This window comes from Salmo salar, chromosome 04 (assembly GCF_965601325.2).
Source record: "Salmo salar chromosome 04, fSalSal1, whole genome shotgun sequence".
In the NCBI taxonomy this organism is placed as follows: domain Eukaryota; kingdom Metazoa; phylum Chordata; class Actinopteri; order Salmoniformes; family Salmonidae; genus Salmo; species Salmo salar.
In genome coordinates, this window is record NC_138294.1 from 89,688,745 (window position 1) to 89,703,534 (window position 14,790).

Genomic DNA, 14,790 nt, shown 5'->3' on the forward strand with positions numbered 1-14,790 from the left:
ACCAGACGTGCTACCATGTCCTGGAACTGCTGTTTCAGCTCTGTCTCTCTACCGCACCTGCTGTCTCTACCTCTGAATGATCGGCTATGACAAGCCAACTGACATTTACTCCTGAGGTGCCGACCTGTTACATCCTCTACAACCGCTGTGATTATTATTATTTGACCCTGCTGGTCATCTATGAACGTTTGAACATCTGGGCCATGTACTGTTATAAACTCCACCCGTCACAGCCAGGACTGGCCACCCCTCAGAGCCTGGTTCCTCTCCAGGTTTCTTCCTAGGTTCCTGCCTTTCTAGGGAATTTGTCCAAGTCACCGTGCTTCTACATCTGCATTGCTTGCTGTTTGGTGTTTTAGGCTGGGTTTCTGTATAGCACTTTGTGACATCGGCTGATGTAAAAAGCGCTTCTTAAATACATTTGATTGATTGAAACACAAAAGACACACCCTCCTCCACTTACCCTCGGGGGAATCCCTGCAGCCATCTTTGCCTTCGGTCCAAACAATTAGCCAAGCAAGGGAAGTTGACAACGTAAACGCCCCATAATTCAATTTGTGATGATTATACATCCGCTAAGAAAAGTCTGCCAAAACATGAAACTAACATCAATATGGAGAGGTCAACATACAAGTAAAAATGAATGTAAATAAGTTAGAAATGGTGCTACTAATTCACGACAGCACAAGCACATATCGGAAAAGTAATGATGTTTTTGTTTGGTTAGCTTTTGGAAACGTTAGCTAGAGCATACAACTTGTCCTGGCATCACATTTATACATTGTAGTTTTCGATTTACCTGATGTCCTCTGATGGCTAGCATTCGATGTCTGCGGATGTGTTGTCTTCTAGCCAAAATATGAAATACAATCATCATTCACTGTGTCGCATATAAGGCACACACAACAGCTACCGGTGGTTCCATGATGACAGAAAACACAACCGTGGGACGAACTAGTGACACATTTCTGGGCAAGGGCGGGGTCCATTTAAAATGTATTCATTCTTCCCTCGCCCCTTGCCCTGCAAGTGTCAACTCATCATTCGTCATGATATGTCATCAGGGCGGCAGGTAGCCTAGCGGTTAGACCGTTGGGCCAGTAACCGAGCGGTTGATGGTTTGAATAATCAAGCCGACCAGGTGAAAAATCGGTCGATGTGCCCTTGAGCAAGGAACTTAACCTTTATTTGCTCCAGGGGCACCGTACTACTATGGCTGACCCTGTAAAAACAACCCATTTCGCTACACCAGCAATAACATATGCTAAACACGTGTATGTGACAAATACATTTGATTTGATTTGAAGTGTCCACTTAATTTGAGGGGAGAGGGTGTTTTTTACATGTTTGGAATGCACCCTTTGAATTCGGACTGCAGTCAGATGTTTACCTTTTGTCATGTGATTTACAAGAAGAGTGTTTGGGTGGGGTGGTCACATATATTACAAGAAAGAGAGATTTGGTCAAAGACAATACAGTATGAAGATAAGCTAAAAATGATTATCCTATTCAAATCCGCGACTACACTTGTAGGTGATGTCATGGCGACGTTGGCTGTCAAAGCTCAGGCGTAGAAGCAAGTCATCGGGTCTAATGGTCATCTTGCGCCGAATTGCGCATGTGCAAGCAGGAAAATCAAAGGTAGTCCTTCGATATAAACTTGTTTTTGACTAAAATTAAAACGTGTCAGTTTATTACTTTCACGAGATTGGTGAAATAACATGTTCAACTACTTAAGAAATTGTCTCGAATCTAGATTTTTCCTTTTGATTTTGTGAAAATGAACAACTAAGGAAGATATTTTCACTTCTCTCATTGACTTCTCAAGCACCAAATCCCGGCATGTTCTGTTCAGTCTGTTTCACAAGCGTTCCTGGAAGTCTCGTGATGTTGCACCTCTGGGTTTAGAAACTCTGGGATTTGGTCTATAAAACAGGGTGTCACTCCCGGTCTACATCTTGGTAGAGATACATCCCGACCTATGGGCTCTACTTGGCTTCTATTTTGTACATCTACTTGTGATTTCTGTCTGGTTGACATCCATCGGAAAGCTTCGTTGATTTAAGGTAGGCTACTAACCCTTATTTCATTTCGATAAGCCTAAATGGTTGCTAAGCAAAACCTTTACTGTCCAATCATTAAAGCTACAATCCGCATTTGGTGAAACTGGCACGTCCGTTTGGAATATTACAACAACGAAGTTACTTCAAAGGAAGAACACCTTTCTTCCATCTGACACAACTTGTCTCCTGCGTTTCATCACTAAAACAATATCAAAGGCGCTGTTTCACCAAATGTAGTTTTAATTGTAGCTTTAATTGTTACTTGAATTGATAGTTGAGAAATAACATTGTCCGTCCCACCACTTATTGTGGTCCGCAGCTGAGGGATGGGGCTAGGGAAATGTAACCCCTCTCAAATTCAAGAATGTGCTCCAGATGCCAGGACTGACAGTCCATGACATCTGCATTATAGTTTTAACCATCTTTTGAATCTATACATAGGTTTTTTATATTTATAAACAATGTAGTAAAATAAGTGTCTTTTTCCCCATTAGAACCCAAAATAAACAATCGTAAGCTCATGACGTATTTATAAGTTATATTCTTCAAATTGCTGGTTATACTGTGTCATTAATTTAAATGTAATTATATATTTTTGGTTAAATATGTATGTACCAATCCCGGACAATAGCTGTAATAATGTGTATGCTTTATTGAACAAAAGAGAACCATCGCGCTCTCCCAGAGGCTTGGCTGGTGCGTAAAACCCGCTGGTGTAAGTTGTCGCATAAATCTTTCTTCATTATTCTATGTTTTTAGTAATTTTCACTGCACACAGATGTGTCGGCTTTACAGCCTTCAGTGTGTAGTGACAACATCTGTAAAGAAACAGATGAGCAGCAGGTGCTTCTAATCAGGGTTTCCGCTTATCTGCCCTTCTGGGATGTGGCTTTTCTGGTCTGACTGTATTCAAATGAGTCAAAAGAAATACAGAATATTAGGGTATGGGAGCAGGCACGAAGGTCAACTCACAAATCAGACAGTACAAAATTACTGCTTTGCGAGCAAAAGCATTCACTGTCTATTTTTGTTGTTATTTTCATATCATCTCTAAGAAAGTCAGAGACCAACAAGCGAATGGGTGGAGACTGGTCAAAAGATCGAGCGGATAAGGCAGAGAGAGACCTCGATCAAGCCAAAACTGAAAAACAGAAAGTGGAGGAGGAAAAGAGGAGGACTGAAGAGGAAAACAAGCAACTCCTTGCTGAGAAAGTGAGAATGGAAACAGAAAAAAAGATGGAAGAAAAACGAAGACGGGAGATCGAGATCCAAAGACTAAAATTAATAGAACACAGTAGACAGCGAGAGAAGGATGAAAGGACCAGGATAAAGCAGGAAAAAGAAAATGCAAAAGGAGATCACAGAACTGTATAAATGTATTCAAATATTAAGAGACAAGGGCATAAACAGTTAATTTATCCACAATGAATTATTGGAGAAAGTACACAATCATTGTGTACTTTTAATATCTACAATTGCACTGCCTGTTTTATTTTCCTCAAATGATGTGCTTAAAGGGATAGTTCACACAAATGACAATGATTTTAATAGCCCTGTTAGCAGTCTTTGGTTTTGTTTACCTGGCTGCTGCCATCAAATGCTTTTCAAAACCAATGCCTGTCAATATCTGAGAATCTGTAGCTTTGCAATAAATAGATTCTATTGATGCCTTGTTGCCGGATCTCTTCTGACACAGAAAAATCCACACATTTTATTCAGGATTCATCACTTGCGCTATGCACATTTTAATGACAAAAATAAACTATCCAATATACTTTGCTAGGCAGTAGCAGGCACTGCAAGAAGCCCCTGGTGTGACTCAGTGTCTGCTGTGTTTGGTAGAGATATAACACAGTGGACCACTCCTGTCCCTTAACCCCCACCTCTACAGCACCGGTTAGATGTCAATGTCATCACTCAGTAAAACACCTCAGCATAAAACAGCAAATATGGATACTCCAGAAATTCTTCTTAAAGAGGCAAAAAAAAGTGATCAGGTTGAGTTAGTAGTGAATGAGGTGGAGAGGGTAGAACAGCCAGAAAGGCAGTGCAGCAGAGTTGGCTGCATGTTTGGCGGTAGCTAACTAGTCCCCATCAGCATAAGGGTAGGCTAATGCTAATAAGTTAGCGTTCAGTATCCTAAAGGTATTGGATGTCAGTCTGAGTTATTTAACAGTATATTTAGTGAATGGGCAAGCTAAGAATGTTGATAGAAGTCATGATATTAGGAAAAGTAGTTATTTCCAGCAAGTGTATTTGATGGGTTTCGTTTCTGTAGCTAGCTAGCTTCTGTAGCTAGCTGAGAACGAAGAGCTGAGCGAATGTTTTTCTGACTGAAGCACATATCTTCTGACAGTGACACAGCGCCACCCTGTGGACTGAAGCTGAACTTCACTACAACATATTTAACCCTTTATAAAATGAGCAATGCTGAGGTAGTAGAACTAATGAAATGAATCATAGGTCTTATAACCTATATCATTCTACATGTAAACATGCTTGGCTCGTGTTATTTCCATATAGTCTATGTGACTATTTGTGAAGAACTGCCCATTATTAAATTTGTGAAATAATGTAATTGTGCTTTTATTTTTACTCTTTATTCATTTAGCTACTTTTTCTATTGTTGCATTTTTGAGAGGTGAACCTGCAAGAAGGGGGAGGGCAGCCAGAAAGAGGGGGGAAAGATGGTCAGCCTTGTGGTTATATTGTACAGTGAACAAAACATGAAATACATAGGCCTTTAAATTGTGTCCTCAAATGTTACGTAATGGTAGAATTGACGAGGTCTGATAACTCATTCCATTCCACAAGTCCATTTTTCTTTGGCTCAAGTCTCTTTATATTCATATAGCCTAGGGGGCTATGTAGCTTCTTATCTGTCGTGTTTGGAGTTGTGTTGCGTTGTTATGTGAACATTTAAAATGTTTCTTTACAGTTGAGTTGACCTGGTTGTGTCTGTATACTAGGATAGGGCTGTAACGGTACAGGTATACCTACCAAACCTTGGTTTGGTCCGCACTGTGAACCTGAATGAATACAAAAAAACATTTCAACAAAAAATGAAAACACTAGGCCTATACGCCATGCCTACGCTGGGTTGTATGCCATTGTCCTGTGAGTAAAGCTGAAAAAACATTGTAGGTTATTCTGTTAACATGTAAACCATATATAGCTTCCAAATACATTTTCAAAACTATCCTGTGAATATCATCTAGAGCGCTGACTGACAGTCCTTCTAGAATTTTAGGGTTACCAGCCTCATCAAAAAGCTAAGCTGTATGCCAAAACAAGAGGTGTGGCTGCTGTTTTGCTGAAAAACAAATCCAGAGTGTAGAGAAACTTCTGTATTTTCTACTCACATTTGTAATATATGTCCTCTATTTTTTTCAGTTTGGTACATTACTTAAGTCAACTTAAGGTGGATTGTTTTAATTAAGACTGTATTATGTCCACCAGAAAACCATCGACATGTTCAGTGTCTTTGTTTTTTTCCCCCAAAGAAATAAGAGCACCAATCGTTAGGGCTCCAGAGTCCTCTTCCTGTTCAGAAAGAACAACAAGACTGGAGAACAAAGATGTGAGTGACTCAAATGTTTGCATAACATACTGTATCAGTGATAATTTACACACGCTGCATTGTCTGGGCAATGAGCAAAAGAACTATGATTTTTATGTTAACAGCCATATTATCTGTTGCAATTTTCTAATACCGGGGCTGCTGAAGTAACCCCAGTTCTGATATGTTTTCAGAACACTGAGTCATGTCTGACTCGGAGACCATCGAGCTAGCCGCTCTGGGCCGACCCTTCCAGCTGGGGATGCTGTATGACTGTCGTAGAGATGTCCTCATTCCAGGTACAGGAAACTATTCCTCTTTGGTTTGGAGGTAATCAGTGTGCATCATCTTGAATTCATTGACAGTGTTTCCACCACTGAGTTGGATAGAGGGCACACTGTTCTAGCACAGAGAACACCATTGAGGGCTTTCACCATTTTAAAGTAGTTTCTACGGATTTAGGAAGAATGAGCAGGAGGGGTCAGCCAATGAATTGCACTCCTGAACAGACATTCCATAACTGCAGATGTCAGTAAATCACCAACCTTGGCTTTATACCTGTTCAGACTATACTGTACACACTTCACACAGTAGGTGGTGATATGCACCTTTTCAGTTTATTTACAAACTGCTAATACACTCATAGAAGTTGAAGACATTGGGGACATACTTGTGAACATAAGCAACCATTTAAATTTAAACAGTTTCTCCAGGTCAAAATGAGTCTCAGCTAATTAAAATTGTTGATTTACTTGCACGTGACAGAATGCTAAATTGTAGCTGGTCCCATCAGATAACATGGCATAAGTTAGCGCTATGCTAACCTCACCAGTTGGCAGCGATTATATTCTGTCTGATCCCTCCAGAGGACCCAGATTGAATTATGTAATCCTTCCTTAACCCAAAGGAAGTATCTCCCAGTTGAATACTTCAAAATGGGGAAAGTCCTGAATGGAGCTGCCCATGCTAAAACAGGCTTTTGGGCAATAAAGTCCTCTATGATGCTGTCACAGAATCGGCCATTGCAGAGAGAGATGAGCTTTCTGGTGCATCTCTATGGTTACCACAGAGTAAGAAAAGCTAGAGGACACACTTGGGACAAAAGAGTGATGTCATGCAGGTTGTTTTTGAAGTGTTCATATTGTAGTAATGCTGTCAATGACAAAGATTACCCTTTTTTTTCCTTCTGAGAGTGTAATGTGGCACTATTTGTCCCTGTAGGGCAGTGCTTCTCAATTATTTTCTGTTACGCCCCCCCCCCTAGGAAGAAGTAAACATTTCGCGCCCCCCAACTCTCCGCCGCGACTCTAAATAGTATCATTTGTCTATAAAATTGTTATAAGTACACCTCTGCATAACATTGTATCCTTATTAACATTAAAGAAAAAAAAAATATATATAGATCAACTTACAACAAAGAATAACTTTATTAACATTGTTTTTTTTAGTTTGTAACAGAAAAGACTTCAAGTGCATCAATTTGCCTGAAATTTAAAAAAAAAATTCAGCCCTTATTTAAACTGTAAACATTTTTGACCATTTGATACTGAAAAATAAAATTAAATATAATCAATAAATAATAATAAATTCAAATTGATCAGCAACATTAACTCAGGAGCACAATATATGAAACATTTTGACCTATAAAACAAAAATGAATAAAACAATTTGTGCTGATTTTTTTTTTTAAATCAAAATGAGGAAGTCAGGATTAATGGCTACAATGAGCACGTTTTGCAGAGCTTAGCTTTTCCAAGCGGGGTTTGAAGCATGATACTGCAACTCTCAGCTCCTGCTCAATGTTTAGCTGGGACCTGTACTTGGTCTTCAGTGCAGCAACAGCAGAGAAGCCAGTCTCACAAAGATAAGATGTTGCAAAAGGAAGAAGAATGCCCATGGCCCTCTGCCCTAAGAGTGGATACTACCTCTCTACACTCAGCCAGAATTCACTCAGTGTCTGTGATGTGAACCTCAGTCTGAATGTGGAGTCAGACGTCATATCAATGAACTGGTCCTCCTCTGCAGAGCTGAAACCAGTTGGAGCTGGTGCATTGAAAGGATCTCTCACCCAGTCATATTGGGAACTGTTTTCAGGGAAGTACTTTTTAAAGAATCCCATCAGTGATGAAATATGCTCCTTAATATATGGAATCACTGAGGTGGCATCATAGTCAGTAGTGTCAACAAATTCATGCAGGTTCTGGAATGAATCAGTATTTCCTTCATCAAGTCGCCTGCCCCACATTGCAAGCTTTCGAGTGAAAGAGCTGATCTTGTCTGTGACCTGAGGGAGGTGTTTATCTTTCCCTTGAAGCTGTAGATTTAGTTAATTTAGCTTTCCAAATATGTCACTCAGGTAGGCCAGTTTTGCCAGGAAGTTCTCATCACTAAAGGTTTCTGTGATGTCATACTTGTGCTCCTGCTCCAAAAACATTCTTATCTGCTCTCTGAGCTCAAAATCTCGGGACAAGACTTTTCCTCGTGACAGCCACCTTGCTTCACTGTGAAACAGCACAGCTTGATGTTCAGCTCCCATCTCCTCACAGATGGCAGAGAAGACTCTTGTTTTTAGTGGTCTGGTCTTTATACAATTGACTACACCTACAATGTCAGTCATAACCTCACTTAATTCAGAGGAAAGGTGCCTTGATGCCAGTGCTTCTCTGTGTATAACAGTGTGTCCACTCAGCATTAGGTGAGGCCTTCTTGATGAGTGCCCGAAGTCCTTTTCTCATCCCTGCCATGGTCTGTGCACCATCACTGCAAACACCAATGCAGTTCTCCCACTTTAGCCCATTCTCAGTCAGAAAGCAGTCCAGCATTTTGAATAGCTCTTCAGCTGTTCAGCTGTGGCTCTGTCTCTGACATATTTACAAAAAAGTCGATCCTCACACAGGGAGTTTGTCATGTCAAAACGTACATAAGTGATAAACAAACAGTCTTTGTTGCTGTCAGTTGCTTCATCGAACTGTAAGGCAAAACGTTTGTCTTTGAGTTTATCTACCAGCTGTTCTTTAAGATTGTTAGCAATGTCATTTATACGTCTGGCGACAGTGTCATTGGACTGGTCGTTTGCAGCACTTGCGTCATCCAGCATGACAGAGACCATGTCTAATGCTGCAGGCAGTATCAGCTCCTCTGCTATGGAGTGGGGTTTTTTGCACTGAGCAATTTGGTACGCCACCTTATATGATGCTAACAGTGCTCGCTGGTTTACTGAAGAAGCATTCACAAAGCGGGACGATTGTTGACAATATTCGGCACGTTTTCGCTGAAAAAACTCAAGCGGCTTATCAGCGTGATTGGGGTGTAATGTCTATAAGTGACGCCTTAATTTATTTGGCTTCATGCTGTCCGCTGCCAACATTTTTAGACACAGTAAACATACCGGTCTTTCCTCGTCTCCCACCGTAGTCACAGTGAAGCCAAGCGCTACATACGCTTCGTCATATTTCCTCGTCTTAGCTTTCGGGAGACTTACGTTTGTCTCATTATCTCCGTCTCTCTCCATCTTTCTTTTCATCCCTGTTAAATATTTTTCCATGGTGTCTCTTAAGGGTTTGTTATCTGCACTTCATATCTCCTGCTCTGTGCTGTGTGCTCTTGTTCGGTTAAAAAAAAATACTCCCCGCGGCAAGAAAAAGCATGTTCCCCGGGGTCACGCGCCCCCCTGGCATCGCTCCGAGCCCCCCCAGGGGGGCGCGCCCCACTATTTGAGAAGGACTGCTGTAGGGGAACATTCTAGATAGAGTTCTATCTCGAATCTTTCTGGTTCCAAATAGCACCCTTTATTTGGTACCCAGATTCTATTTGACCTGAAAGAAGCTTCAGATAGAACCCATTTCCAGACTGGTTCAAATGGTGCTACAGAGCATTTTTTACTTGTGAGTGTAGGAGGTGTAGGTTTTCTAACTATGGGTTGACACCTAGAATATTTACTTTGAATTAAATATTTACCTTCAATTAGTTATTTGAATTTAACCATGTTTACATATAGAAATATTTACACATGTACACGTTGGAGTATAATTTTCACAATAAACGTTCTTTGGTCATTCTCTTTAAACTGCAGGTATCACTCTCTGGGATTCTGAGATGCTGCAGAAACACATCAATGTCCGTCCACAACCAAACACTGACTTCAAAATCATTGCTTCAGACTCAAGTGAAGCCAAGTCAGAGGCTTTGAATGTGTCTGCATCTCTTGACGCCAGTTTCCTTGGTGGCTTAGTCAGTGTGAAGGGTTCTGCTGAATTCCTACATGACAAAAAGACCTCAAAGCGTCAGTCTAGGGTTTCTCTGCAGTACCGTACCACCACTCGCTTCGAGCAGTTGACCATGGACCACCTGGGGGTAGGAAATGTGAAATACTCTAATGTCTTACAAGAGGGCTCTGCAACCCATGTGGTGACTGCCCTGCTGTTTGGAGCGCAGGCCTTTTTCGTTTTTGACCAAGAGGTTTCCTCAGGAGAGAACCACCAGGACATCCAGGGAAACCTGCAGGCCACAATAAAAAAGATCCCTCAAATGTCAATAGAAGGGCAGGCAAATTTGAAGATGAGTGAGGAAGAGCAGAGAGAGACCAATAAATTCAACTGCACTTTTCATGGTGATTTGGCACTAGAAAACAACCCTGTCACATTTGAAGATGCCATCAAGGTGTATGCTGGCCTGCCATTTCTGCTAGGGGAGAACGGAGAACATGCTGTGCCCATGACCGCCTGGCTCTATCCTCTCAAGAACCTGGACTCTGCAGCTGCCCAGCTAGTCAGGCAGATCAGTGTTTGCCTGGTGCGTCGCGCACAGCGACTCTTGGACGGACTCGACAATACTGATGTACAATGCCAGGACATGATGAAGGAAGACATGGCTATCAAGTTCCCTGAACTCAAAGCCAAAATCAACAAGTTCAGGGACTTGTGCTCAGAGTACAAGCTGGTGTTCCAGAAAGGTCTCTGCAAGGTTCTTCCCAACATAAGAGGAGGAGGAATGGAGGAGGAAGAGCTGATAAAAATGCTCAACAGCAAAGAACGTTCTCCATTCCAGAATAACCTCATGATCACGTACCTGGACGACAGAGAGAGAGAGATGAATGTTGTTCGCTCTTACCTTGACATAATGAAAGAGGTACAAGTTGTGTACTCAAGCAGTGAATTGGATGGAATAGTGCTTGATAAAGCTAATGATTTTGTAGTGTGTTTTGCATTTTCCTATTTGAAGGAGAAAGAAGAGTATGTGTTAGACGTGGAGAACTACTTGCTGGAAGAATCAAAAAGTGATTTTTCACTGATACCTTACAATCCCAACGCAGCCGGGAAGACTACAGCAGAAAAGTGGTTTCGCTCGGGGGAGGTAACGACCCTAACTAGGCAAACCATAAATCTGTTCCTAGACTTCAAAGATTCAAACAAAGGCAGAGAAAATCTTGCATTCTGCATTGCATCAATTCCAAACAAACACCTCACTGCTTCCTCCATCCATGTCTATGAAAGAGGGACACTTTTGAGTCAACAGTTTGAGCTGCCATCAAAGCCAGGTGTTCCCACCATCAAGAGTCTGGAGCATGACTGTGTCCACTTGCAAGTCAACCCTCCCAACCTTGGTGTTACCTGTGTGGAGTCGTACCAGGTTGTGTACCAGGCTGAGCAGGCTGACTCTGAGTGGACAGAGGTGAAATCGGATGCTACAACTAACCAGGTCACCATCAGTCGTTTGGACCCTTACAAAAAGTACCGCTTTAGCTGCAAGGCAGTGTGCAGACCTGGTGTGAGCCTCTCCAGTGACTGGACAGAATATTTCAGGACCCGCCCATGTAGCCCCCCTGGACCACCCACAAAGAAGAGGATAGAATCGGGAAGTATCAGAGTGAACTGGGACATTCCTACCATGGTGGGAGATGATGTTGAAGTCATTGGTTATGTGGTTGAATACAGAAAGAATGTAAAGGCTATAGACAATCAGATGTGGCACACCATGAAAACCACCACTAGAGAGAGTACACTGGAAGGACTTGAGGCTGACACTGCATACAGCATCAGAGTCTTTGCTAACTGTGGCGAAGCAGGGAATAGTCTACCCAGTTCTGAGACTGTGCTGACTACCCTTAGGGTCTCTGATCCCCAACCGAAGATGAGCAAATCAACCAGAGCAAAAAGTGAGGAGTTCCTCACAAAATCCCAGAAGGTGGAAAAGGGCAACCCCTCAATCCACTGGCTGAATCTGGAACAGAAGTTGGGTGTAAGTGACAGTTTTGACCAGTACAGATTTGGGAAGAAAGTTGAGCAAGGTAATAACAAGGTGATATTGCTTCTGGGGGCCACAGGTGCAGGAAAAACAACTCTGGTCAATGTCATGATAAACTACATTCTCGGGGTAAAGTGGGAAGAACGTTACCGCTTTAAGCTCATCCATGAGGTGACCAACAGGTCACAGGCTGAGAGCCAGACTGTGGTTGTGACATCATACGAGCTCTACAACCAGCCAGGCTTTCAGATTCCTTATTCTCTGACCATCATTGACACACCAGGGTTCGGAGACACCAGAGGAATGGCTCAAGATAAATTGCTCACCCAGATGTTGAAGGATTTCTTGTGTAATCCTTTAGGGATTGATCACATTGATGTACTCTGCTTTGTAGTGCAGGCAACACTTGTTCGTCTCAGTCCTTCCCAGAGATACATCTTTGATTCCATCCTGTCCATCTTTGGAAAGGATGTTGCTGAAAACATCCTGATGCTTGTGACATTTGTAGATGGGAAGCAAATACCGGTGCTAGAGGCCATCAAAGCTGCAAATCTGCCTTGTAAGAAAAACAAGAAGGGGCTACCAACCCATTTCAAATTCAACAGTTCATTTGTGTTCTCAAAGGAGACGGAGAGCAGCTCTGAAGAGGATGATTCCAATGATGATCATAAGGCCCAGTGTCCAGATCAATGGAGTTCAACTTTCAAGGAGATGAAGAAATTTTTCCAAGCACTGGAAAGCATTGAGAGTAAAGATCTGACCCTGACAAAGAAAGTTCTGGAAGAACGTGAGCTTCTGGAGAAGACATTGACACACCTGACCCCTCAGATCACAGCAGGTCTGTCAAAGCTAAGTGAGATCAAAAGCTTCAAACAGTGTCTGGAGAACGAGGACGAGAACATGAAACAGAACAAAGATTTTGAATCTGAGGTAAATGTGCTGCAGGTGAAGAGAAGCAAATTATCCCAAGACTTTGCAACAAACTGCAAGATATGCAATTTCACATGTCACACCTGCTGTTTCCTCCCAAATGAGGATGAAATCAAAAGTTGTGCCGTGATGGATGATGATGGCAACTGTACCGAATGTCCAGGAAAATGCTCTTCCACTGACCACGACAGGGAAAAAGTCTTGTTGACATATGAAACAAAGACTGAGAAAAGGACTATTCAAGAACTGAAGGACAACTTCATGAAGGCATGGGACAAGTCTAATGAAACCAAGGAGATGCTGGATAAACGTGAGGATGAGTTTCATATGATTGAGGACGCGCTGATGAATTTGATCAAGCAGTCTTCTGACTGTCTCAAGAGACTTAATGATGTTGCCCTGAAACCAAGCTCTCAGTCCACTGTGGAGTACATTGAGATACTCATTCGCACAGAGGAGGACGAACGCAAGCCAGGCTTTGAGGATCGGATCGTAGAGTTGAAGAAAATGAAGGGAGAGCCTGAGATTCTGGATAAGATTGCAAAAGGAGAAGATTTACTCCCAAATGAGCGAAAATTCATGAAGGATAAAAAGGATAGTCGGCAGGAGGTTCCAACATAAGTCAGGGATGTTGTCCTGCTAACATTATCCGGAAACAAAATTGGGTCTCTATTTGAACATCAAGCTTCCCAATATTGTAGGAACGTTTGCGTTTGTTGGGAAGATCCAACTGAGATGTGGGGTTAATTGGATTTGTAAATAAAACTCAGCCTTGTGTAAAGCCGTATGTTAATTTGTCCACCTCAAAGTAACTGAACAAAAATGAGGGCCTAATTTAGATCTAGATTAAATCAGAACTGCATAGAAAATCATTGGTTTTGTTTAGGCAATGTCAGAGGTGCAGGGCTGGCCCTCCCATTAGGCAAGATTAGGCAGCACTTGATTTTGGGGTGGCATTTTGACAATTGGCTGCTGCCCTCCAGCGCCCCTGATCGGCTACTACATCACCAGCGGCACCCCAGCCACCAGCTCATTAGCGTTGCTGCAGTTCCCGCCCCCACCCCATTCCCGCTTCTCCTGAAGTGCAGTCCCACTATCCTTGGTAGCTATGTTGACGTGTGTGTTTTATGTGGGATTATCCAATTGTGAAACAATAATAAAAAGGAATCTGCCAATGAAATTATTGTATTGTTTTGTATTTTGTGAGTGACAAAGATGATTAGCGATTAAGGCAGTAGCCTAACCTAGCCTGTTAACCTTAGCTAGCTACTACTAGTGGATTTAATTTTAGCTAAAAGTAATCTATAGAGATTTGAAACAATTTGCTACCATGTCTAAGAGACGACAACTACCAGGAAGCCTGTGTGGAGAATGACAAAAATAAATAAATAAATATCTTATATAAGTGTTATTGTAATTGTAACAATTATGTAGTCGTGCCATGTATGATAACAGGTGGCATATTATTAATAAGAAACTCGGTTTCCTACTACAGGTAGTTGGCTGCATAGTGATAGCAACATTGTAACTCTCCGATGCAGGGGTTAAAGTGAAATTCCCTTCTGCCTGGTAAGGGACTTCCTATATGTGCCCGCGTGCACCAAACATTTTTATGGGCATAATCATAGGATTACATGTACAATTGGAGCCTATACGTTTGCGTTTACTGAGTAGAGTAGAGCCAACTGAGATGTGGGGTTCATTGGATTTGTATTAAAACTCTTAGCCTTGTCTAAAGCCTTATGTTAATTTGTCCACCCCAAGGTAATTTAACAAAAATTAGGGCCTACATTAAATCAGAACTGCATAGAAAATCATTGTTTTTGTTCAGGCAATGTCAGAGGTGTAACTGCATCAAATCTCTGAGTGGCTGTTCTTGTGGTCATTGTCACAAAGCCACACCCATCCTACCCATGTTAGAAGTTCAGAAGGAGAAAGTGTAGGCTATATAGAAATAATGACACGTTGAAAATGATTAAATGAAAGAATAAGGAT

The 14,790-nt window shown here is 41.8% G+C and overlaps 1 protein-coding gene across 3 annotated transcripts; it reads left to right on the top strand.

The window, feature by feature from the left end:
• The first annotated feature begins 1,926 nt into the window (after nucleotides 1–1,926).
• LOC106591845 (uncharacterized) lies at nucleotides 1,927–13,935 on the top strand. 3 transcript variants are annotated; one of them, XM_082974798.1, is made up of 3 exons: nucleotides 1,927–2,066; nucleotides 5,817–5,921; nucleotides 9,695–13,935. In XM_082974798.1, the coding sequence occupies exons 2-3, from the start codon at nucleotides 5,828–5,830 to the stop codon at nucleotides 13,414–13,416; spliced, it is 3,816 nt and encodes a 1,271-aa protein (XP_082830924.1). In that variant the 5' UTR covers nucleotides 1,927–2,066; nucleotides 5,817–5,827; the 3' UTR covers nucleotides 13,417–13,935. The 3 variants fall into 3 exon arrangements, 2 of the variants coding, with proteins under 2 accessions (XP_082830924.1, XP_082830923.1); XM_082974797.1 differs by lacking the exon at nucleotides 1,927–2,066 and adding an exon at nucleotides 5,564–5,643; XR_014392229.1 differs by lacking the exons at nucleotides 5,817–5,921; nucleotides 9,695–13,935 and adding an exon at nucleotides 3,119–3,729.
• The last annotated feature ends 855 nt before the right edge of the window (nucleotides 13,936–14,790 follow it).